Below are 25,812 nucleotides of genomic sequence, written 5' to 3'. Positions count from 1 at the left end.
ATATTTCGCTTGGGCAGCTTGCAGCCCAGTGGTATGAACATCGACTTCTCCAACTTTAGATAGTTCCTCTGTCCCTCTCTTCCCCTCCCCCTTCCCAGATCTCCCTCTATCTTCCTGTCTCCACCGATATCCTTCCTTTGTCCCGCCCCCCTGACATCAGTCTGAAGAAGGGTCTCGACCCGAAACGTCACCCATTCCTTCTCTCCTGAGATGCTGCCTGACCTGCTGAGTTACTCCAGCATTTTGTGAATAAATACCTTCGATTTGTACCAGCATCTGCAGTTATTTTCTTATACTACTTAGTGTGTTGCAAGATCAGGCTGCAACCAAAGAGGTTCTACCGCACCAAGGAGCAGGGGAACCCCGCATCGATGCCAGCAAGATGCCTCATCCAGACCTCGTGCACCAGTTTGCAGAGGCGTTTGAGAGAGAACTTGGCACCTCGTGTCCTGGAGACTGCAAGGGAGAAGTGGGGAACTCTGCAGGATACCAGCCTTGGGAAGAAGATCTCAAAGACACACGACTGGTTTGGGGCCAAGTCGACCGAGATGACTCACGTCATCGAAGCCAAGCGTGCCACACGCCCTAGCCGAGTACAAGCGGTCAGCCAATGAGAAGAGCCTGCACATCCTCAGGGCTGCCAGGAGCAAGGCTCGGCAGACTGCCAGGTGTTGCCCCAATGAGTACTGGACACAGCTCAGTGAGGACATCCAGACGGCCGCCATAACAGGGAACATCATGGGAATGTACAATGGCATTAAGAAGGCACTAGGACCAGTCCAGACCAAGACAGCCCCCCTCAAACCCTCCACTGGGGAGGTAATCACAGACAAATGCCAGGTGGAGAGATGGGTGGAACACTACTCCGACCTCTACCCGAGAGAGAGAACACTGTGTCCTCCTCAGCCCTTGACCCCATCGAGTGCCTGGTGACCATGGATGAGTTAGATGGAGAGCCGACGGCAGAAGGGCTCAGCAAGGCCATTGACAGCCTGGCCTAAGGCAAGGCCCCAGGCAGCGACGGCATTTCCCCTGACCTGATCAAGCACTGCAAGACTACCTCACCGCTTCCTCTGCATGAAGTCCTCTGCCAGTGCTGGCAAGATGGAGCTGTACCGCAGGACATGAGGAATGCCATGGCATACACTGGGATTTAGAAGGATGAGAGGAGATCTTATCGAAACGTATAAGATTATTAAGGGGTTGGACACGTTAGAGGCAGGAAACATGTTCCCAATGTTGGGGGAGTCCAGAACCAGGGGCCACAGTTTAAGAATAAGGGGTAGGCCATTTAGAACTGAGATGAGGAAAAACTTCTTCAGTCAGAGAGTTGTGAATCTGTGGAATTCTCTGCCTCAGAGGGCAGTGGAGGCCAATTCTCTGAATACATTCAAGAGAGAGCTAGATAGAGGTCTTAAGGATAGCGGAGTCAGGGGGTATGGGGAGAAGGCAGGAACGGGGTACTGATTGAGAATGATCAGCCATGATCACATTGAATGGCGGTGCTGGCTCGAAGGGCCGATTGGCCTCCTCCTGCACCTATTGTCTATTGTCAAGAACAAGGGTGAGAGAAGTGACTGCAACAACTACAGAGGCATGTCCCTCCTCAACATCGTCGGCAAGGTCTTTGCTCGGGTCATCTTGATCCGCCTGCAGAAGCTGGTAGAACGTGTCTACCCAGAGACACAGTGCGGTTTCTGAGCTGGAAGGTCAACAGTAGACATGGTCTTCTCCCTTCGCCAGCTCCAGGAGACGTGCGGAGAACAGAGGATGCCCCTGTATATTTCTTTCATTGACCTCACCAAGGCGTTCGACTTGGTCAGCAGAGATGGCCTATTCAAGGCACTCCCAAAGATTGGCTGCCCACCAAAACTGCAGAGCATGATAGAGTCCATCCTCATCAACACGAAGGGGACAGTGCAGTTCAATGGCAGTTTCTCGGAGCCCTTCGACATCCGCAGTGGCGTCAAACAAGGCTGCGTCCTCGCTCCCACACTCTTTGGGATTTTCTTCGCTCTGCTCCTGGAACATGCCTTCGGCACCGCAACAGAGCGGATCTACCTGCGTACTAGATCAGACGGCAAGCTCTTCAACCCCACCCGCCTCAGAGCCAAGACAAAAGTACGTGAAGCTCTCATCAGAGACATGTTGTTCGCCGATGACGCAGCAGTTGTGTCCCACACCCAGCAGGAACTACAGTCACTGATGGACCGCTTCTATCGGGCTTGCAAGGACTTTGGGCTGACCATCAGCCTGAAGAAGACGAACCTGGGGCAAGGTACAGAGGCACCGCCTGTCATCACCATCGATGACTACGGACTCGAAGCCGTCCACCAGTTCCACCATCACCGACAACCTCTCCTTGGACACAGAGATTGACAAGAGGATCGGCAAGGCAGCTACAACTCTCGCTCGCCTCACAACTCGAGCGTGGACCAACCCAAAGCTGACAGTGAAGACAAAGATAGCAGTCCACAACGCCTGTGTCAACAGCACGCTGCTGTACGGCAGTGAGACATGGACTACATATGCCAGACTGGAGAGAAGACACAACACCTTCCACCTTGGAAGCATCCGCCGTATCCTGGGTATATCCTGGCAAGACAGAGTGTCCAACGCCGAGATTCTGTCTGGCGCTGGCCTTCCCAGTATGTACACTCTACTCAGGCAGCACAGGCTGCGGTGGCTGGGACATGTCCACCGCTTGGAGGATGGCCGTATTACACTTTGGTGGTAAGAATAGGAATGCAGAGTATTATCTGAATGGTGTCAAGTTAGGAAAAGGGGACGTACAACGAGATCTGGGTGTCCTAGTGCATCAGTCACTGAAAGGAAGCATGCAGGTACAGCAGGCAGTGAAGAAAGCCAATGGAATAGACAATAGACAATAGACAATAGGTGCAGGAGTAGGCCATTCAGCCCTTCGAGCCAGCACCGCCATTCAATGCGATCATGGCTGATCACTCTCAATCAGTACCCCGTTCCTGCCTTCTCCCCATACCCCCTCACTCCGCTATCCTTAAGAGCTCTATCCAGCTCTCTCTTGAAATCATCCAACGAACTGGCCTCCACTGCCTTCTGAGGCAGAGAATTCCACACCTTCACCACTGTCTGACTGAAAAAGTTCTTCCTCATCTCCGTTCTAAATGGCCTACCCCTTATTCTTAAACTGTGGCCCCTTGTTCTGGACTCCCCCAACATTGGGAACATGTTTCCTGCCTCTAACGTGTCCAATCCCCTAATTATCTTATATGTTTCAATAAGATCCCCCCTCATCCTTCTATGTTGGCCTTCATAACAAGAGTTGAGTTTAGGAGCAAAGAGGTCCTTCTGCAGTTGTACAGGGCCCTAGTGAGACCGCACCTGGAGTACTGTGTGCAGTTTTGGTCTCCAAATTTGAGGAAGGATATTCTTGCTATTGAGGGCGTGCAGCATAGGCTTACTAGGTTAATTCCCGGAATGGCGGGACTGTCATATGTTGAAAGACTGGAGCGACTAGGCTTGTATACACTGGAATTTAGAAGGATGAGAGGAGATCTTAACGAAACGTATAAAATTATTAAGGGGTTCGACACGTTAGAGGCAAGAAACATGTTCCCAATGTTGGGGGAGTCCAGAACCAGGGGCCACAGTTTAAGAATAAGGGGTAGGCCATTTAGAACTGAGATGAGGAAAAACTTTTTCAGTCAGAGAGTTGTGAATCTGTGGAATTCTCTGCCTCAGAAGGCAGTGGAGGCCAATTCTCTGAATGCATTCAAGAGAGAGCTAGATAGAGCTCTTAAGGATAGCGGAGTCAGGGGGTATGGGGAGAAGGCAGGAACGGGGTACTGATTGAGAATGATCAGCCATGATCACATTGAATGGCGGTGCTGGCTCGAAGGGCCGAATGGCCTCCTCCTGCACCTATTGTCTGTTGTCTATTGTCTAAAAGACATCCTCTATGGAGAGCTGACATCTGGGAGGAGAACCATCGGCCGCCCCCAGCTACGTTACAAGGATGTCTGCAAGAGAGATTTGAAGGCGCTCGACATCGATGTGGAGTCCTGGGAGAGCCTTGCAGCTGACCGCACGAGGTGGGGAGAGAGGTACCCTGAACCAACACCTCAAAACGGGTTAAGAGACACTGATGAACGCAGCGGCAGACAAGCGGGCACGCAGAAAGGAGCGCAGCAACTTCAACAGACCAGAGACCACACTGGTCCTTTACAACAGAGACTGTCACTCCCGCATTGGTCTCTCCAGCCACAACCAGATGCTGCTCTAGCCGAGGTGTGGAGCAAGCAGCCAACTAGGATGCATCACCCATGGTCAGCCATGACCCAGGGGAGGGGCCTAAGATGGGTGTGAGCGGGCGATCGATGGTTGGCGTGGACTCGGTGGGCCGAAGGGCCGGTTTCCTTTGCTGTGTCACCAAGCTATGACTAAAGCAGCTTGCGAGGAAGAAGGGTGACTTTAATCTTTGCGATGGTTGGACGGATCCTATTGGCGAGTAGGGTCGCCAACTGCTACGTATTGGCCGGGACATCTGTATATTAGGCTAAATTGGTTGTGTCCCGTACGGGACCGCCCTTGTCCCGTATTAGGCCCGGACACTGTAGGCCTGGACACTGTAGGCCTGGACACTGTAGGCCCGGGGACCGCTGTACGCCAGGACACTGTAGGCCTTGACACTGTAGGCCCTGACACTGTAGGCCCTGACACTGTAGGCCCTGATACTGTAGGCCCTGACACTGTAGGCCCGGACACTGTAGGCCTGGACACTGTAGGCCTGGACACTGTAGGCCCGGGGACCGCTGTACGCCAGGACACTGTAGGCCCTGATACTGTAGGCCCTGACACTGTAGGCCCTGACAGTGTAGACCCAGACAGTGTAGGCCCAGGGGGCACTGTAGGCCCTGACACTGTAGGCCCTGACACTGTAGGCCCTGACACTGTAGGCCTGGACACTGTAGGCCCTGACACTGTAGGCCCTGACACTGTAGGCCCTGACACTGTAGGCCTGGACACTGTAGGCCTGGACACTGTAGGCCCGGGGACCGCTGTACGCCAGGACACTGTAGGCCCTGACACTGTAGGCCCTGACACTGTAGGCCCTGACAGTGTAGACCCAGACAGTGTAGGCCCAGGGGGAACTGTAGGCCCGGACACTGTAGGCCCTGACACTGTAGGCCAGACAGTGTAGGCCCAGGGGGCACTGTAGGCCCGGACACTGTAGGCCCTGACACTGTAGGCCCCGACACTGTAGGCCCGGGGACCGCTGTACGCCAGGACACTGTAGGCCCTGACACTGTAGGCCCGGATACTGTAGGCCCTGACACTGTAGGCCCGGACAGTGTAGACCCAGACAGTGTAGGCCCAGGGGGCACTGTCGGCCCGGACACTGTAGGCCCTGACACTGTAGGCCCTGACACTGTAGGCCCGGGGGCCGCTGCAGGCCAGGACAGTGTAGGTCCGGACTGTGTAGGCCTGGAGGCCCAGGGGGCCGCCTAACGGAGGTTGCGTAGCAACCTGCCTCCCGGCCCGGGCGGCCACCATTGGTGGAGCGGGAGCACGTGGCCTGCTGGCTGGGTGAGGTCACGTGGCAGTGACGTCACCCTCTGTCCCTTATTTGGGAGTGAGGTAGTTGGCAACCCTGCTGTGGAACCAAGCGGGGAAGGAGTTATTTCCGATCTGCCCATGCATAATGCCTCAGATTAATAAATAGTTAAAGGAACTCCAGGGAACAGTGACTGTAACTGGAAATAATATCATATTCTGTTTGAGAATTAGCAGCTGTGCCTTGACATTGGAACTGTGGCTCAGACCGAAACGAAGCCAATTAAAAATAAGGGGGTGGAGGTGCAGGGAACTGCAGGTGCTGGAGTCCTGAGCAAGACACAAAGTGCTGGAGGAACTCAGCGGGTCAGGCAGCATCTGTGGAAGAAAGGAATGGGTGACGTTTTGGGCCGAGACCCTTCTTCTTGAGTCTGAAGGAAGATCTCAACCCAAAACGTCACCCATTCCTTCTCTCCAGAGATGCTGCCTGACCCGCTGAGTTCCTCCAGCACTTTGTGTCTTTCTTCCGTGTACATCAGCATCTGCAGTTCCTTCCTGCACCAGCAGTACGCTACTCACACCGGGGAACATTGACATTTTTACCAAGCCATTTAACCGCCAAACCTGCACGAGCGTGGGAGGAAACTCACGCAGGTCACGGGGAGAGCGTGCAAACTCCGTACAGACAGCACATGTGGTCTGGCGCTGCACGGCCGCAACTCTACCGCTGCGCCACCTAGCTGCCCTAAAACAGGCTTTCAAGGAGGTGGGTGTGCAGGCGAGGGGGGTGGGTTTAGGGGTGAGGGGCTTTAGGGTGAGGGAGTCTTTTAGGGGTGGGGGGGGGGATGGGTGGGTGAGGGGGGGTTTAGGGATGAGGTGGGATGGGTGGGTGAGGGGTGGGGTTTAGGGGTGAGGGGGGGTTTAATGTGAGGATGGGGTGGGTGAGTGGAGGGGGTTAGGGTGAGGGGGGTTTAGGGGTGGGGAGGATAGGTGGGTGAGGGGGTGTTTAGGGTGATGGGGGTGGGTGTGGGGTGGGTGTGGGGAGGGTGGGTTTAGGGGTGTTTAGAGGTGAGGGGGTGGGTGAGGCGGGTTTAGGGTGATGGGGTGGAGGGGTGGGTGGGTGAGGGGGGTATTTAGGGGCGAGGGGGGTTTCGGGGTGAGGGGGGGTGGATGAGGGGGTGTTTAGGGGTGAGGGGGGTGTGGGGGGAGGGTGGGTGAGGGGGGGTGGGTGAGGGGGGTTTAGGGGTAAGGGGTGTGGGGGGTGGGTGTGGGAGGGGTGGGTGTGGGGGGGGGGTGGGTGAGAGGGGTTTAGGGGTGAGGGGTGTGGGGGGGGTGTGGGAAGGGTGGGTGTGGGGGGGGTGGGTGTTGGGAGGGGGGTGGGTGAGGGGGGTTTGGGGGTGGGGGTTGAGTGTGGGGGGGTTTAGGTGTGGGGGGGTGGGTGTGGGGGTGGGTGGGTGTGGGGGGGGGTTTAGGGGTGAAGGAGGGGGGTTTGGGGGGGGTGGTCTCTCACTCACCCACAGCCTTGAGGCTGGCGTACTTGCTGTAGTCGGGTGGTGTGGGGAGGGTTTAGGGGTGGAGGGGTGAGGGGGATTTAGGGTGAGGGGAGGGGGGGTGAGGGGAGGGGGGGTGAGGAGGGTGTTTAGGGGTAAGGAGGTGCGTTTGGGGGGTGTGTGGGGGTTGGGTGTGTGGGGGGTGGGTGTGTGGGGGGTGGGTGTGAGGGGGTGGGTGAGTGGGAGGGGGTTTAGGGGTGAGGGGTGCGTGGGTTTAGGGGTGAAGGAGGGAGGTTTGGGGGGGTGGTCTCACTCACCCACAGCCTTGAGGCTGGCGTACTTGCCGTAGTCGGGGTGGGAGCCGCTGGCGACACGCTGCAGCACATTGCTGTGGGGGGTGGGCACGACCCGTGGGCCCCTGGCCCGGCGACACGGCCCCCGCGTTGTTCAGGTGCGGCTGCTCTGTGAAGGGGAGACGGCAAACGGTGAGAGGGGGGGCACGGTCTCCCCATTCTCCCCCCCCCCCTACTCCCCCCTCCCCCCCCCTACTCCCCCCTCCCCCCCCCACTCCCCCCCCTCCCCCCCCTACTCCCCCCTCCCCCCCCCCTACTCCCCCCTCCCCCCCCCCCACTCCCCCCTCGCCTCCCCCCTATGCCAACATGGACATTCTCACACACTCATGGACTTAACATCACGGAGCGAGCGGCCTCTGTCAGAGACCGACATCAGGAACTCCAAGCCACGGGGGGCTTTGATTGCCCTGACAGGGGGGGGCTTTGATCGCCCCGAGGATGGTTCGACTGCCCTGACCGTGGGAGAATAAAGAGGAAGAGGATTGGACTTTATTGCCTTCCATCACAGTGAGGAATGTGGGGAATCCGCTGTGGTGGATGTTCATGTAGCTGTGTGTCTTGTTGCTTTTTCCCGTATGCCTGTACGATAATTCGCACATCACTGAACCTTAATGGGCACACGTGACAATAAACCACCTTTGAGACCTTTGTCCATTCCGATCAACAGGCCCCGTCTACCCCAGTCCCACCATTCCGATCAGCAGTCTACCCCAGTCCCATTCGCCAGCGTTTGGCCCATACCCCTCCAAACCTCTCTATCCATGAACCTGGCAAAGTCTCTTTTAGTTTCTACTACAGTACCAGCCTCCACCAGCTCCCTGTGTGTGCAGGAAGGAACTGCAGATGCTGGCTTAAACCGAAGATAGACAACAAAAAGCTGGAGTAACTCAGCGGGTCGGGCAGCATCTCTGGAGAGAAGGAATGGGGGACGTTTCGGGTCAAGACCCTTCCTCAAACAGAGTCGGGGGAGAGGGAGACGAGAGATTTGGACGGTGATGTAAAGAGATATAGAACAGATAAATGTAGTATATGCAAAATAAATAATGATGATAAGGCATAGCAAGGGCGACTTGAAGTTATAGACAATAGACAATAGGTGCAGGAGGAGGCCATTCGGCCCTTCGAGCCAGCACTGCCATTCAATGTGATCATGGCTGATCATTCTCAATCAGTACCCCGTTCCTGCCTTCTCCCCATACCCCCTGACTCCGCTATCCTTAAGAGCTCTATCCAGCTCTCTCTTGAATGTATTCAGAGCATTGGCCTCCACTGCCTTTTGAGGCAGAGAATTCTACAGATTCACAACTCTGACTGAAAAAGTTTTTCCTCATCTCCGTTCTAAATGGCCTACCCCTTATTCTTAAACTGTGGCTCCTTGTTCTGGACTCCCCCAACATTGGGAACATGTTTCCTGCCTCTAACGTGTCCAACCCCTTAATAATCTTATACGTAAAGTCAATGTTCGCTGTGATTTATTTATTTTATACCATCGATGTGGACGTGGCATTCTTAATCTCTCGTTTCCCAGCCAGCCCCAGCACCCAGCACCCAGCCCCCAGCACCCAGCCCCCAGCACCCAGCACCCAGCCCCCAGCACCCAGCACCCAGCCCCCAGCCCCCAGCCCCAGCACCCAGCACCCAGCACCCAGCACCCAGCCCCAGCACCCAGCCCCAGCACCCAGCCCCAGCACCCAGCCCCAGCACCCAGCCCCAGCACCCAGCCCCCAGCACCCAGCCCCAGCACCCAGCCCCAGGCACCCAGCCCCAGCACCCAGCCCCACCCAGCCCCAGCCCCAGCACCCAGCCCCCAGCACCCAGCACCCAGCCCCAGCACCCAGCACCCAGCCCCAGCACCCAGCCCCAGCACCCAGCCCCAGCACCCAGCCCCAGCACCCAGCACCCAGCACCCAGCCCCCAGCACCCAGCCCCCAGCACCCAACCCCAGCACCCAGCACCCAGCACCCAGCCCCCAGCACCCATCCAGCCCCAGCACCCATCACCCAGCCCCCAGCACCCATCCAGCCCCAGCACCCATCACCCAGCACCCAGCCCCAGCACCCAGCACCCAGCCCCCAGCACCCAGCCCCAGCACCCAGCCCCCAGCACCCAGCCCCAGCACCCAGCCCCAGCACCCAGCCCCAGCACCCAGCCCCCAGCACCCAGCACCAGCACCCAGCCCCAGCACCCAGCCCCCAGCCCCCAGCACCAGCACCCAGCACCCAGCCCCCAGCCCCCAGCCCCAGCACCCAGCACCCAGCCCCAGCACCCAGCCCCCAGCCCCAGCACCCAGCCCCAGCACCCAGCCCCAGCCCCCAGCACCCAGCCCCCAGCCCCAGCACCCAGCACCCAGCCCCCAGCCCCAGCACCCAGCCCCCAGCACCAGCCCCAGCACCCAGCACCCAGCCCCCAGCCCCAGCACCCAGCCCCAGCACCCAGCCCCAGCACCCAGCACCCAGCACCCAGCACCCAGCCCCCAGCACCCAGCACCCAGCCCCCAGCACCCAGCACCCAGCACCCAGCCCCAGCACCCAGCCCCAGCACCCACCCAGCCCCAGCACCCAGCACCCAGCCCCAGCACCCAGCCCCCAGCACCCAACCCCCAGCACCCAGCACCCAGCCCCCAGCACCCAGCACCCATCCAGCCCCAGCACCCATCACCCAGCCCCCAGCACCCATCCAGCCCCAGCACCCATCACCCAGCCCCAGCACCCAGCCCCAGCACCCAGCCCCCAGCACCCAGCCCCCAGCACCAGCACCCAGCCCCCAGCACCAGCACCCAGCACCCAGCACCCAGCCCCCATCACCCAGCCCCAGCACCCAGCACCCAGCCCCAGCACCAGCCCCAGCACCCAGCCCCAGCACCCAGCACCCAGCACCCAGCACCCAGCCCCCAGCACCCAGCCCCAGCACCAGCCCCAGCCCCCAGCACCCAGCCCCAGCACCCAGCTCCCAGCACCCAGCCCCCAGCACCCAGCACCCAGCCCCAGCACCCAGCACCAGCCCCAGCCCCAGCACCCAGCACCCAGCACCCAGCACCCAGCCCCAGCACCCAGCCCCAGCACCCAGCCCCAGCACCCAGCCCCCAGCACCCAACCCCAGCACCCAGCACCCAGCACCCAGCCCCAGCACCCAGCCCCAGCACCCAGCCCCCAGCACCCAACCCCAGCACCCAGCCCCCAGCACCCAGCACCTAGCCCCAGCACCCAGCCCCAGCACCCAGCTAAGCTCAAACCCTGAGCCACGCTCCCCAACCCAGCTGCTGAGTGGCCCTTCCATAAGCCGGCGTACTGTACGAATCACCTCTACCCTATTGCAGACACTGGACTTTGTCTCTGGAATTATCTCCTTAAATACCTTAAATAGGGTGGCACGGTGGTGCAGCGGTAGAGTTGCTGCCTCACAGCGCCAGAGACCCGGGTTCCATCCCGACTACGGGCGCTGTCTGTACGGAGTTTGTACGTTCTCCCCGTGAACTGTGTTGGTTTTCTCCGGGTGCTCCGGTTTCCTCCCACACTCCAAAGACGTACAGGTTAATAGACTAATCGGCTTGGTACAATTGTAAATTGTCCCTAGTGTGTGTAGGATAGTGTTAGTGTGCGGGGATCGCTGGGCGGCGCGGACCCGGTGGGCCGAAGGGCCTGTATCCGCATTGTAAATCTAAACTAAACTGGTGCTGAGAAATACATTCTGCCACTTAATCAACAAACCCGTTCATCTTTGGAGTGTGGGAGGAAACCGGAGCACCCGGAGAAAACCCACGCAGGTCACGGGGAGAACGTGCAAACTCCGTACAGACAGCGCCCGTGGTCGGGATCGAAGGCGGGTCTCTGGCGCCGTGAGGCAGCAACTCTACCGCTGCACCACTGTCACAGGGCAGAGTTTGGCCCAGCTTTGGTTTAGTTTAGTTTAGAAATACAGCTTGGAAACAGGCCTTTTGGCACACTGAGTCCGTGCTGACTAACAATCGCCCGTACACCAGTTCCACGTTATCCCAGTTTCGCACCTTAAACACCAGGGGGGATTTACAGGATAAAATGTACAGTGTTACGGTCGGTGTGGCCACTGACAGGCGAAGTGAATAACATTGATTATCCTGTTCCAGTGGCACCTGTCAAGGGGTGGGATATATTAGGCAGCAAGTGAACAGTCGGTTCTTGAAGTTGATGTGTTGGATGCAGGAGAAATGGGCAGGAGTAAAGACCTGAGCGACTTTGACAAGGGCCAAATCTGCTTTGACTGCAAGCATGCGAAACAAAGCTTTCCACTGTACCTCGGTACACTGTCACTACAGTTAGATATTGGAGAACAGCAACTCATATTCCTCTTGGGCAGCTTACACCCCAGCGGTATGAATATTGATTTCTCTCACTTCAGGTAGCCCCGGCATTCCCTCTCTCTCCATCCCTCCCCCACCCAAGTCGCACCAGCTTCTCGTTCTCACCCAGCAAACACCTAACAAAGGCCTGTTTCCTTTATCATCGTTACTTGTTTGCATATCTTTCATTCATTGTTCTTTATCTCTCTACACCATCGTCTATATCTCTCCTTGCCCTTATCCCTGACCAGTCCGCAGAAGGGTCTCCACCCGAAACGTCGCCCATTCCTTCTCTCCAGAGATGCTGCCTGACCCGCTGAGTTACTCCAGCATTTTGTGCCTGTCTAAAGATAAAGCTACAGAGTGTGGATGCGTGAGGGGTTAACGAGACTGTGGAGCAGTTATTTATAGAGGTAGAGGGCTTCGGGCAGATGTGAGCGAGAGGCAGAGAGACAGAGAGAGAGAGAGAGAGAGAGAGAGAGAGAGAGAGAGAGAGGCACCACATCCACAGCCAAGCTCTCATCCAAAGTGTCAGCTCCCATGTAATTACCGAGGCGACGTTTTCACAGGGAAACTAATCAATGAAGCTTCACAGGGCAGGGTTGGTAATTATACCGTCTCACTGCACCTCCCATTAAGCTGACAGGCCTGGGCGTCAGAGTGTGACAAGGCCCGCAGGCCAAAGCTGGCTCACTGACCCGCAACCCCAGCCCAGTCTATCCCTCTCCAGCCCAGTCTACCTCCCCCCCCCCCCAGCCCAGTTTACCCCCACCCCTCTCCAGCCCAGTCTACCCGCAACCCCAGCCCAGTCTACCCCCCCCTCCCCAGCCCAGTCTATCCCCCCTCCCCAGCCCAGTCTATCCCTCTCCAGCCCAGTCTACCCGCAACCCCAGCCCAGTCTACCCCCCCCCCATCCAGCCCAGTCTACCCCCCCCCCCAGCCCAGTCTATCCCTCTCCAGCCCAGTCTACCCTGGATCAACAGCGCTGTCTACCCCTCCCCGCCCCCCCTCCAGCCCAGTCTACCCAGAACCCCAGCCCAGTCTATCCCTCTCCAGCCCAGTCTACCCTGGATCAACAGCCCAGTCTACCCCCCCCCCCTCCAGCCCAGTCTATCCTGGCTTGGCCATGCCCAGCTCAGCTGCTCACAGCGGCTCAGCCAGCCCCATCTTGGTCAATCCAGTCTACCCCCGCCACTCAGAGGTCAGCCAGCCCCACCCAACTCACCCCCCACCCCCACACCCACCCCACCCACACCTGACCCATCCCCACCCCCACCCCCCACCCCCACCCCCCACCCCCACCTGACCCACCCCCACCCCCACCCCCACCTGACCCATCCCCACCCCCACCCCCACCCGACCCACCCCAACACTATCACTATCCTATACATTGGGGACCATGTACAATTCTCCCGGGACCCCCTGTAAATACTGACACACTCACTCTGACACCTGTAAATACTGACACACTCACTCTAACACCTGTAAATACTGACACACTCACTCTAACACCTGTAAATACTGACACACTCACTCTAACACCTGTAAATACTGACACACTCACTCTAACACCTGTAAATACTGACACACTCACTCCGTGAGACCCCCTGTAAATAGACACCCACACTCCCTGGCCCCTCTGTGAACACTGGCCCTCTCCACACGTTGCTGCCAACGCTGTGTGCTTGGGTGCCAGTAGATGTTATTCCTCACTGTGTGACGTGCAGCCCAGGGCGATGAGGTGGACGCACAGATGAGTCTGCAGACTGAAGCGTTGCTGGCTCCGGCAGTCAGCCAGAGAGCTGGCACTGTGCCCGCGCTGTTGTCAGTGTGAGCACCACGCTGTCCACTCCGACACTCATCCCACCCACTTGACTATAATTTGCCCAAACACAAATGTCACCCTTGACTGAAGGTGTTATTATTTGATATCCTGTGCACTGCGAGGAGCGAGTCGCTGGCAGAGGAGCAGCTAGTGGTGATAATAGTACAAGGGTGGTGTTGACTGGCAGAGGGATCTGCCCTTGTAGACAGCCTTGCCCACCCCCTCCCACCCACCCTGCAACACTGGCACCCAGCCCACGTCAACAATAAGGTGGCGCAGCGGTAGAGTTACTGCCTCACAGCGCCAGAGACCCGGGTTCCATCCCGACTACGGGCGCTGTCTGTACGGAGTTTGTACGTTCTCCCTGTGACCTGTGTGTGTTTTCACCGAGATCTTCAATTTCCTCCCACACTCCAAAGACGTGCAGGTTTGTAGGTTAATTGGCTCGGAGTAGATGTAAATTGTCGCTAGAGAGTGCAGGATAGTGTTAATGTGCGGGGATCGCTGGTCGGCGCGGACTCGGTGGGCCGAAGGGCCTGTTTCCGCGCTGTATCTCTAAACTAAATTAAATTAAACTGTCGACAACATCAAGCTGCATTTTTACCAAACCAAACCAAACCAAACTAAACTAAACTAAAATGGGTACGACCCATCTCGATTCCACTGTGAACCACTTCTATTTTATCATTTTAAGGCAACGTTTAAGATACACACAGCACGCCAGCACTGTCCTAGAAACATAGAAACATAGACAATCGGTGCAGGAGGTGGCCATTTGGCCCTTCGAGCCAGCATCGCCATTCAATGTGATCATGGCTGATCATTCTCAATCAGTACCCCGTTCCTGCTTTCTCCCTGTACCCCTTGATTCCCTCAGCCCTCAGAGCTAAGTCCAACTCTCTCTTGAAAACATCCAGTGAGTTGGCCTCCGCTGCCCTCTGTGGCAGGGAATTCCACACATCCACCCCGGGCTACGAGGTCGGTCTCGAGCCACCGATGCAGAGGGGACCCGTGCCAACGAGGGCTAGGAGGGTCCCGAGAGAGAGAGGTGGACATGAAGAGGAAGGGGAGGGGGCTAGCGGGGGGATGTCATCATCGTAGGGGGACTGAGCGGATGGGGGAGGCCATTCTGCCCCTCTACATCGTGGGCCTGGGGTGGGGGGTACTGCACCGAGGAGTCCCCTGCAACCTGTTCCTCGCGCGGTTGGTTCACTGACTCGCCAACCGCCTGCCACTGTTGCGGGCTGGAAGAGTCCGTGTACCACGTGTACATGGAGTGTGTGAGTCTGTGTATCACGTGTACATGGAGTGTGTGAGTCTGTGTACCACGTGTACATGGAGTGTGTGAGTCTGTGTACCACGTGTACATGGAGTGTGTGAGTCTGTGTACCACGTGTACATGGAGTGTGTGAGGTTGCAGCCCATCATGTCTAAGTTCGGCTCGGCTAGACTATGATGTTGGGTAGGTTAGGTGGCTATGATGTTTTTAGATTATTTTTTAGATTTAGAGATACAGTGCGGAAACAGGCCCTTCGGCCCACCGGGTCCGTGCCGCCCAGCGATCCCCGCACATTAACACTGTCCTACACACACTAGGGACAGTTTTTACATTTACCCAGTCAATTAACCTACAAACCTGTACATCTTTGGAGTGTGGGAGGAAACCGAGGATCTTGGAGAAAACCCACGCAGGTCACGGGGAGAACGTACAAACTCCGTACAGACTGCACCCGTAGTCAGGATGGAACCCGGGTCTCCGGCGCTGCATTCGCTGTAAGGCAGCAACTCTACCGCTGCGCCACTGAGCCGCAGGCTAGGCTAGGCTTTGATGTTGGGTAGGTTATGATGTTGATGTTAGGTAGGCTATGATGTTTGTAGATTAGGTGGCTTTAATGTTGGGTAGGTTAGGTGTATTAAATGCAGGATTGACGAAATTTTCGATTTGCGATGGGCTTATCGGAACGTGACCCCATTGTAAGTCGAGGGGCTCCTGTATATACAAGAATATTCGTTTTACTTTGAGCTATGGTGTTGTATCGTAGATTTTATTCTTGTAAATAAATGATTTAAATTATTTTTGGTTTAAAAAACAATTGAAGGCAGACCCAGGGGGGGGGGGGGGGGGGGGGGTGATGGTGGGGGGGATGGGCGCCAAGTGCGGCGGTGGGCAATGGAAAGGAAGGACTGTGCTTTGAACCTTTGTGACTTTGCCGGTGCCAGAAAGGTGGCCATGCTCGTGTTCTGCCCAGGTGAGGTCTGCTGTGTGACGTTACCCCGGTTGCACGTGGTAAACACAGAGCATCTCACCGCACCAACGTACATGTGACGATACCGTGTCATTGAATTAATGCAGCTGGTGAGCGATTTCACTGCGGTGGTCACACATGCGGAGGGTTGAACAGGCAAGGCGTTACACATCTGCACGCTCACACCAGCCTGGCTGCACAGCAAGACTCCAGCACCTTGACTGTTAAACATCTGCACTGTATAAACGGATGCAGTTCCACATCTGGACCACTGCAGAGGTGCACAGCCAGATTCCACCGGCACTGAATGTCACACATCTGGCCAATTACCACCCTGTCACACGCACACATCACCCCTCACTCATCACACATCTGGATCACACCTGACCCACGACACAGCTGGATTTCTATGGGTCCATTACACATCTGGACCTCTACTGACCCACTACACAATTGGATCTCTGCTGACCCACCACACATCTGAATTTCTACTGGTCCATTACGCATCTGGATCTATACTGACCCACTACACATCTGGATTTCTGCTGGTCCGTTACACATCTGGATCTCTGCTGACCCACCACACATCTGGATCACTGTGATCCATCGCCAGTGGTTTATCGTGATGGTACGCGCCATCAAAACAATGCACAGCATATTAACACCTCTAAAAAGTTAAAAGCTGGATTTTCAAATTGATAGCATCTACTAAGTTTATACTTAGAGTCATAGAGTGATACCGTGTGGAAACAGGCCCTTCGGCCCATCTTTCCCACACTGGCCAACATGTCCCAGCTACACCTGTCCCACCTGCCTGCGCTTGGTCCATATCCCTCCAAACCTGTCCTATCCATGTACCTGTCCAACTGTTTCTTAAATGATGGGATAGTCCCAGCCTCAACTACCTCCTCTGGCAGCTTGTTCCGTACACCCACCACCCTCTGTGTGAAAAAGTTACCCCTCGGATTCCTATTAAATCTTTTCCCCTTCACCTTGAACCTATGTCCTCTTATACGTTTTTGGTTATTAGTTTATTAAATTAGAAGTTGATTGGTCAAAACATAAAAATGGAAGAGAGTGGTACACATCTGGATCACCTCTGACCCATTACATACCTGGATCACCTCTCACCCATTACACACCTGAATCACCTCTGACCCATTACACATCTGGATCACCTCTGACCCATTACACACCTGGATCACCCCTCACCCATTACACACCTGGATCACCTCTGACCCATTACACATCTGGATCATTGCTGGCCCATTACACACCTGGATCACTGCTGGCCCATTACACATCTGGATCACCTCTGACCCATCACACATCTGGATCGCCCCTCACCCATTACACATCTGGATCACCTCTGACCCATTACACACCCAGATCACTGCTCACCCATTACACATCTGGATCACTGCCGACCAATTACACATCTGGATCACCATTGATCCATTACACATCTGGATAAACTCTGACCCAATACACATCTGGAACACCTCTGACCCATTGCACATCTGGAACACCTCTGACCCATTACACACCCAGATCACTGCTGACCCATTGCACATCTGGATCAACTCTGACCCATCGCACATCTGTATCACCTCTCACCCACACCTCTGGATCTCCTCTGATCCGCACACACCTGGATCATTGACTCATGATGCCATTATTATACTAGGGGGAGTAAGAATGCCCGTGCCAGCTTGTGGCATCTGTGCTCCTGGGCCAGACGCTGCACAACACTATGGAAGCTGCTCCAGTATCTAAAGGGGCTGCTCCTTGCCTTCTGGCTGCACTTCACACCCACCATCCTCATCTGTGGACCCCCTGTGTGTGGGTAGGGGAGAGGGTGGGGACGAGGATGTCCTGGTTGGGTTGCTCCTGGGCCTGGCCAAGCTGGCCATCCACGGGTCACGACGCCAGGCGGAAGAGGGCTCTGCCCGAGCCGGCTGCCTGCCCCTTTTCCGGGGTTACGTCCGTCCGTGCTCGGGTGGTGTTGGAGAGGGACCGCGCGCTGCCCACGGGCACCCTGGGGGGTTTCCGGGACCGCTGGGCACCGCGGGAGGTGGGATGTACCCGTAGGATTTTAGTTTAGAGATGCAGCGCGGAAACAGGCCCTTCGGCCCACCGAGCCCCTGTTGACCAGAGATCCCCGCACACTAACACTATCCCACACACACCAGGGACAATTTACATACATTTACACCAAGCCGATTAACCTACAAACCTGCACGTCTTTGGAGTGTGGCAGGAAACCGAAGATCTCGGAGAAAACCCACCCAGGTCACGGGGAGAACGTACAAACTCCGTACAGTACAGCACCCGTAGTCGGGATGGAACCCGGGTCTCCGGCGCTGTGAGGCAGCAACTCTACCGCTGCGCCACCATAGTTATTCAGTATTTAAGACTATTTGTATTATGGTGGTGGGTTTGTCTTGTATTGTTTGGTGTGGCACATATTATTTTTTCGTAAATAATTGATCACATTTATGTTTGGTAGTTAAAACAACACACAGTAGAGGCCGCGCCTTATCCTGGGAGATGGCCAGCCTAGTGTTGTCAACTTCCTGACTCCCAAATATGGGACAAGGGGTGATGTCACTGCCCCGCGCCCCACGTGACCTCACCCAGCCAGCGGCCACGTGCTCCCGCTCCACCAATGGCGGCCGCCATTGGTGGAGCGGGAGCACGTGGCCGCTGGCTGGGTGAGGTCACGTGGGGCGCGGGGGTGGTGACGTCACCCTTTGTCCCTTATTTGAGAGTGAGGAAGTTGGCAACCCCCTTCTAATACGGGACAAGGGTGGTCCCGTACGGGACAAACCAATTTAGCCCAAAATATGGGATGTCCCGGTTAATACGGGACGGTTGGCAACCCTACCCTGGGACCATCTCGTCCTGAAGCTCTGGGCCTGACCCTGAGGGCCGCTGGTCGGCTGGCCGCCGGACGCTGGGCGTCAGGCGCTACCTACCTGTGCTGTTCCTCGGTGATCGCGAAGACAGGCTGTCGGAGATGGGCACCTGGACTGTTACCCCGACTCGCTCGATGCCCTCCATGGTGGGGTTGCCTTGCTGCTTCAGCAGGTCAGTCAGGGCTCTGCAAGGAGAGGGCGCAACAATGAGACGCACATTCCCATGGACACACACACACACACACATCTATGCACACACACACCTATGCACACACACACACCTATGCACACACACACACCTATGCACACACACACAAACACCTATGCACACACACACCTATGCACACACACCTATGCACACACACCTATGCACACACACAAACACCTATGCACACACACACCTATGCACACACCTATGCACACACACAAACACCTATGCACACACACACCTATGCACACACACAAACATACACACACTTATGCACACACACACACCTATGCACACTCAGGCACACACACACTGACACACACACACACACACTAACATACACACACAGGCACATACAGGCATACATACATATACACACACTCTTACATACACACACACACACACACACACCTATGCGCACACAAACACACACACACACACACACACACCCCTATGCACACACACTCCTATGCACACGCACAAACATACACACACCTATGCACACACACCAATGCACACACACACGTATGCACACTCAGGCACACACACTGACACACACACACACCTATGCACACACAGACACACACACATACACACTAACATACACGCACACACTGGCATACACACATATACACACACACACTTACATACACACACGCACACACCTATGCACACACAGGCACACACGCACACCTATGCACATACATGCACATACATGCACACTTGGGCACACACGGGCACACACAAACACACACAGACACACACACATGCAAACACAGCCACACACACACATCCACTCACATGCACACACATGTTATTCTGTTAAACATTATTCCTTTATCATGCATCTGCACACACCAACGGCTCGACTGTAATCATGCATTGTCTTTCCGCTGACTGAGTGGCACGCAACACAAGCTTCTCACTGAACCTCGGTACACGTGACGATAAACTGGACTGACCTCCATCTCTTACCCTCTCTCTCCCCTAAATTGCCCGGCACCTGGGGAGGGGCTGCCAGCTGCCCTCCAGCACTGAGCCCCGAGTGCACAGGCCCACTGTGACTATCAGCACCCTGACTGGCAGAGGCAACTGATGCAGAGTAGCCCCCCTGCCCTCCCCACACACCGCCCGTGCCCACACACCACCTGTACCCACACACACCCTGCTCCCCACACACCACCTGTACCCACACACACCCCTGCCCCTCACACACCCCGTACCCACACACACCCCTGCCCCTCACACACCCCGTACCCACACACACCCCATGCCCACACACACCCTGTACCCACACACACCCCTGCCCCTCACACACCCTGTACCCACACACACCCCATGCCCACACACACCCTGTACCCACACACCGCCCATACCCACACACCACCTGTACCCACACACCGCCTCTGCCCACACACACCCTGCCCCCCACACACCGCCCTCCCCACACACACCCCATGCCCACACACACCCTGCTCCCTGCCCTTCCCATACTGCCTGTCCCCACACACACTCAGCTCTCCCCACACACACCCAGCTCCCTGTACTCTCCACACCTCCCGTACCCACACACACCCTGCTCTCCCTACACACACCCAGCTCCCTGTACTCTCCACACCTCCCGTACCCACACACACCCTGCTCTCCCTACACACACCCAGCTCCCTGTACTCTCCACACCTCCCGTACCCACACACACCCAGCTCTCCCCCACACACACCCAGCTCCCTGTACTCTCCACACCTCCCGTACCCACACACACCCTGCTCCATGCTCTCCCCACCCACCACCTCTCCCCACACACCACCTGTACCCACACACTGCCTGTCCCCACACACACCCTGCTCAGTTGCCGCTAGGCCGCTGCCGTCTTGATGTCGGACGTGCCCGTGGGCCAGGCTGGACTTTATTTATTCGCACGGTGGCGCAGAGGTGGAGTTGCCGCATCACAGCGCTGACCGCGCCAGAGACCCTGGTCCCATCCTGACTCCGAGTCTGTACGTTCTCCCCGTGACCCGCGTGGGTTTATCCACAAGATCTCCGGTCTCCTCCCACACTCCCAAGCCGTACAGGTTTGTAGGTTAATTGGCTTGGTATATTGTGAATATTGTGTGTGTGTGTGTGTGTGTGTGTGTGTGTGTGTGTGTGTGTGTGTGTGTGTGTGTGTGTGTGTGTGTGTAGGATAGTGTTAGTGTGTGGGGATCGCTGGGCGTCGCGGGCCCGATGGGCCGAAGGGCCTGTTTCCGTGCTGTATCTCTAATCTAAACTAAACAAGGCTGAGGGGTGGCCTTATAGAGACACACAGAGTCATGAGGGGTATAGATAGGGTGAATGCGTAATCTTTTAACCAGGGTTGGGGAATTCATAACATTCGTAAGTTATCAGGGCAAAATTCCGCTCCATCAAGTCTACTCCGACGTTCAATCATGGCTGATCTAGCTCTCCCTCCTAACCCCATTCTCCTGCTTTCTCCCCATAACTCCTGACACCCGCACTAATCAAGAATCTGTCAATCTCAATAGACAATAGGTGCAGGAGGAGGCCATTTGGCCCTTCGAGCCAGCACCGCCATTCAATGTGATCATGGCTGATCATTCTCAATCAGTACCTGGCTGATCATTTTCAACATATGACAGTCCCACCATTCCGGGAATTAACCTAGTAAACCTACGCTGCATGCCCTCAATAGCAAGAATATCCTTCCTCAAATTTGGAGACCAAAACTTGTTATGAAGGCCAACATTGGCTTTCTTCACTGCCTGCTGTACCTGCATGCTTCCTTTCAGTGACTGATGCACTAGGACACCCAGATCTTGTTGTACGTCCCCTGTTCCTAACTTGACACCATTCAGATACTACTCTGCCTTCCTATTCTTACCACCAAAGTGGATAACCTCACACTTATCCACATTAAACTGCATCTGCCATGCATCCGCCCACTCACACAACCTGTCCAAGTCACCCTGCAACCTCATAACATCTTCCTCACAGTTCACACTACCACCCAGCTTTGTATCATCTGCAAATTTGCTAATGGTACTTTTAATCCTTTCATCCAAGTCATTAATGTATATTGTAAATAGCTGGGGTCCCAGCACCGAGCCTTGCGGTACCCCACTAGTTACTGCCTGCCATTCTGAAAGGGACCCATTTATCCCCACTCTTTGCTTTCTGTCTGTCAACCAATTTTCTATCCATGTCAGTACCCTACCCCCAATACCATGTGGTCTAATTTTGCCCACTAATCTCCTATGTGGGACCTTGTCGAAGGCTTTCTGAAAGTCGAGATACACCACATCCACCGACTCCGGAAGTTTCCCCTTCGTAAATCCATGCTGACTCGGAACAATCCTGTTACTGCTATCCAAATGCTCCGCAATTTCGTCTTTTATAATTGACTCCAGCATCTTCCCCACCACTGATGTCAGACTAACTGGTCTATAATTACCCGTTTTCTCTCTCCCTCCTTTCTTAAAAAGTGGGATAACATTAGCTACCCTCCAATCCACAGGAACTGATCCTGAATCTATAGAACATTGGAAAATGATCACCAATGTGTCCACAATTTCTAGCGCCACCTCCTTAAGTACCCTGGGATGCAGACCATCAGGCCCTGGGGATTTATCAGCCTTCAGTCCCATCAGTCTACCCAACACCATTTCCTGCCTAATGTGGATTTCCTTCAGTTCCTCCGTCACCCTAGGATTTCTGGCCACTAGAACATCTGGGAGATTGTTTGTATCTTCCTTAGTGAAGACAGATCCATAGTACCGGTTCAACTCGTCTGCCATTTCTTTGTTCCCCATAATAAATTCCCCTGCTTCTGTCTTCAAGGGACCCACATTTGCCTTGACTATTTTTTTCCTCTTTACATACCTAAAAAAGCTTTTACTATCCTCCTTTATATTATTGGCTAGCTTACCCTCGTACCTCATCTTTTCTCCCCGTATTGCCTTCTTAGTCATCTTCTGTGTCCATGATAAAGCATTCAATGCTGGAATCTCCCAGCAGCTCAGACCCTTAAATCCCATTCCATCTAAACACTCATTCAAGATAAAGAGAGAGAGAGAGAGAGTGCTGAGAATACACAGCAGGTCAGCCAGCAACTGTGCTGAGAGGGAAACAGGCGATGAAAGGTCTTGGACATCGACCCAGGACTTCGGGTGCTGTCCGCCTGGAGTTTGCACGTTCTACCTGTGACCGCGAAGATTTCCACTGGGCCATCCTCCCACATCACAAAGACACACAGGCTCGCAGGTCAATTGACCTCAGTAAAGATTATAAATTGTCCCCAGTGCTGGTAAATGATAGAATAGAACTTTATTTATCCCAGGAGGGAATTTGGTCAGCCAGTGGTCACCATCTATATACTAAAACTCTCGTTTGTTCGTTTGTTTGTTTGTTTGTTCCTGAACTACAGCCAAAACGGTACACGATAGCGTGACAATTTTACGCCCACTTTACTCACCGTCATCCCTTTGGTGCTAATGGAGGATGTTTCATTGAAATCGGTGTTATATTTTTAAAGTTATTCACATTTTAAAGTTTATATCCTAGGGAAGGAGGAGGGAGGGAGGGTTGAGGGGGATGGAGTGGGGGGGGAGGGGAAGGGGATGGAGTGGGGGGGGGAAGGGGGAGGGGAAGGGGGAGGGGGATGGAGTGGGGGGAGGGGAATGGGGAGGGGGATGGAGTGGGGGGGGGAGGGGAAGGGGGGAGGGGGATGGAGTGGGGGGGGAGGGCAAGGGGGAGGGGAGGGGGAGGGGAGGGAGGGAGGGGGGAAGGGAGGGTGGGAGGGGAGTGGGAGGGGGAGGAGGAGGGGGTAAGGGGAAGGGGGTAAGAGGGAGGGGGATGGGGGGACGGGGAGGGGGGGAGGGGGGGAGGGAGGGGGAGGGGGGGAGGAGAGGGTGCTGCATCAATGCAGGAGAGGTTTGGGCCCAACGGGTCCACTTGGTCTAGTAAAACACTAAATACAGGGTGTGTAGATGAACTGTCTTGTGTAGATTGCCCCTCGCGTGCAGGGAGTGGATGAGGAAGTGGGCTAATATAGAACTGTTTGTGGAATTCCTTGCCACAGAAGTCATATTTAAGGCCGAGATAGATAGATTCGTGATCAGTGCGGGTGTCAGAGGTTACGGGGAGAAGGCAGGAGAATGAATGGGGTTGGGAGGGAGAGATAGATCAGCCGTGATTGAATGGCGGAGTGGACTTGATGGGGACCTGGAGTACTGTGTGCAGTTTTGGTCTCCAAATTTGAGGAAGGATATTGTTGCTATTGAGGGCGTGCAGCGTAGGTTTACTAGGTTAATTCCCTGAATGGCGGGACTGTCATATGTTGAAAGACTGGAGTGGCTAGGCTTGTATACACTGGAATTTAGAAGGATGAGAGGAGATCTTATCGAAACGTATAAGATTATTAAGGGGTTGGACACGTTAGAGGCAGGAAACATGTTCCCAATGTTGGGGGAGTCCAGAACCAGGGGCCATAGTTTAAGAATAAGGGGTAGGCCATTTAGAACGGAGACGAGGAAAAACTTTTTCAGTCAGAGAGTTGTGAATCTTTGGAATTCACTGCCTCAGAAGGCAGTGGAGGCCAATTCTCTGGATGCATTCAAGAGAGAGCTAGATAGAGCTCTTAAGGATAGCGGAGTCAGGGGGTATGGGGAGAAGGCAGGAACGGGATACTGATACACATAGTACAAATTTTACAGTAAGTCAGGTACATTTTCTTGATTACAGTCTAATAACTGCGAAAAAATTAATACTTAAATTTTGGAAAAAAACCAATAACCCCCACAATTAAAATGTGGACTACGGAAATGACAGAGACCCTGCATTTGGAAAAAATAAGGTTTGCCTTAATCGACAAACCTGAGTTATTTTTAAAAATATGGTCTCCATTTATTGAATTTTTAGAAAAGTAAATGTGTTTGGCACAGGACTAAAATAAAAAATTTAAATTAAAAGTTGAAACTTGAGTTAGGGGTTGGATGTAGCTGTGGTTATTGTCTCCCGGATCTACTCTCGTTAATTTTTATTGTTAGACCCTTTTTTTTTAACCCTCTTATTCTCTCTCCCCAAGTTTATAGTTTTTTTAATTTTATTTTTATTTTCTCTCTTCAAAAATTTAAAAATTGAAGCTATGTAAGAACTTTGTAACAAATGTGTTTTTTTTATTTCTATTCGTACATATGCTTTTCAAAAATAAAAAATATTAAAAAAAAAGAAAAAAAAGAGAGTTGTGAATCTGTGGAATTCTCTGCCTCAGAAGGCAGTGGAGGCCAATTCTCTGAATGCATTCAAGAGAGAGCTAGATAGAGCTCTTAAGGATAGCGGAGTCAGGGGGTATGGGGAGAAGGCAGGAACGGGGTACTGATTGAGAATGATCAGCCATGATCACATTGAATGGCGGTGCTGGCTCGAAGGGCCGAATGGCCTCCTCCTGCACCTATTGTCTATTGTCTAAGGCAGGAGAATGGGGTTAGGAGGGAGAGGTAGATCAGCCATGATTGAAAGGCAGAATAGACTTGATGGGCCGAATGGCCTAATTCTGCTCCTATCTCTTATGATCTTATGATCTTAACTAGCGTGAACGGGAGATCAATGGTCATCATGGGCTTTGTGGGCTGAAGGGCCTGTTTCCACGCTGTACCTTTGAGCTGAACTAAACCCATACAGGATGCATGCTGGTAAACCTCCTTGGCACGGTCTCCAGCATAATGACATCCTTCCTGTAGTGTGGTGACCAGAACTACACACGTCTCCAAATGTGGCCGGGCCAAGCCTTTGTAAAAGATGGGTGGCAAACACACCGAAATCCATTCCATAAACCTGATGGATGTTTGGTTCAGGTTAGTTTAGTTCAGAGGTACAGCACAGAAAGGGGCCCTTCAGCCCACCGAGTCCACACTGACCAGCGATCCCT

General features: G+C 54.7%; 1 protein-coding gene across 1 annotated transcript in view; it reads right to left on the bottom strand.

The window, feature by feature from the left end:
- LOC144611369 (protein shisa-8-like) overlaps positions 1-25,812 on the bottom strand; it is a 136,588-nt gene that overhangs the window by 4,045 nt on the left and 106,731 nt on the right. Inside the window, 3 exon segments of the mRNA XM_078430441.1 lie at positions 7,343-7,421; positions 7,423-7,487; positions 18,743-18,867. Of these exon segments, the coding sequence (XP_078286567.1) occupies positions 7,343-7,421; positions 7,423-7,487; positions 18,743-18,867 (269 nt within the window).

This window comes from Rhinoraja longicauda, chromosome 40, assembly GCF_053455715.1.
Source record: "Rhinoraja longicauda isolate Sanriku21f chromosome 40, sRhiLon1.1, whole genome shotgun sequence".
In the NCBI taxonomy this organism is placed as follows: domain Eukaryota; kingdom Metazoa; phylum Chordata; class Chondrichthyes; order Rajiformes; family Arhynchobatidae; genus Rhinoraja; species Rhinoraja longicauda.
This window is presented reverse-complemented; position numbering and strand designations above follow the sequence as displayed.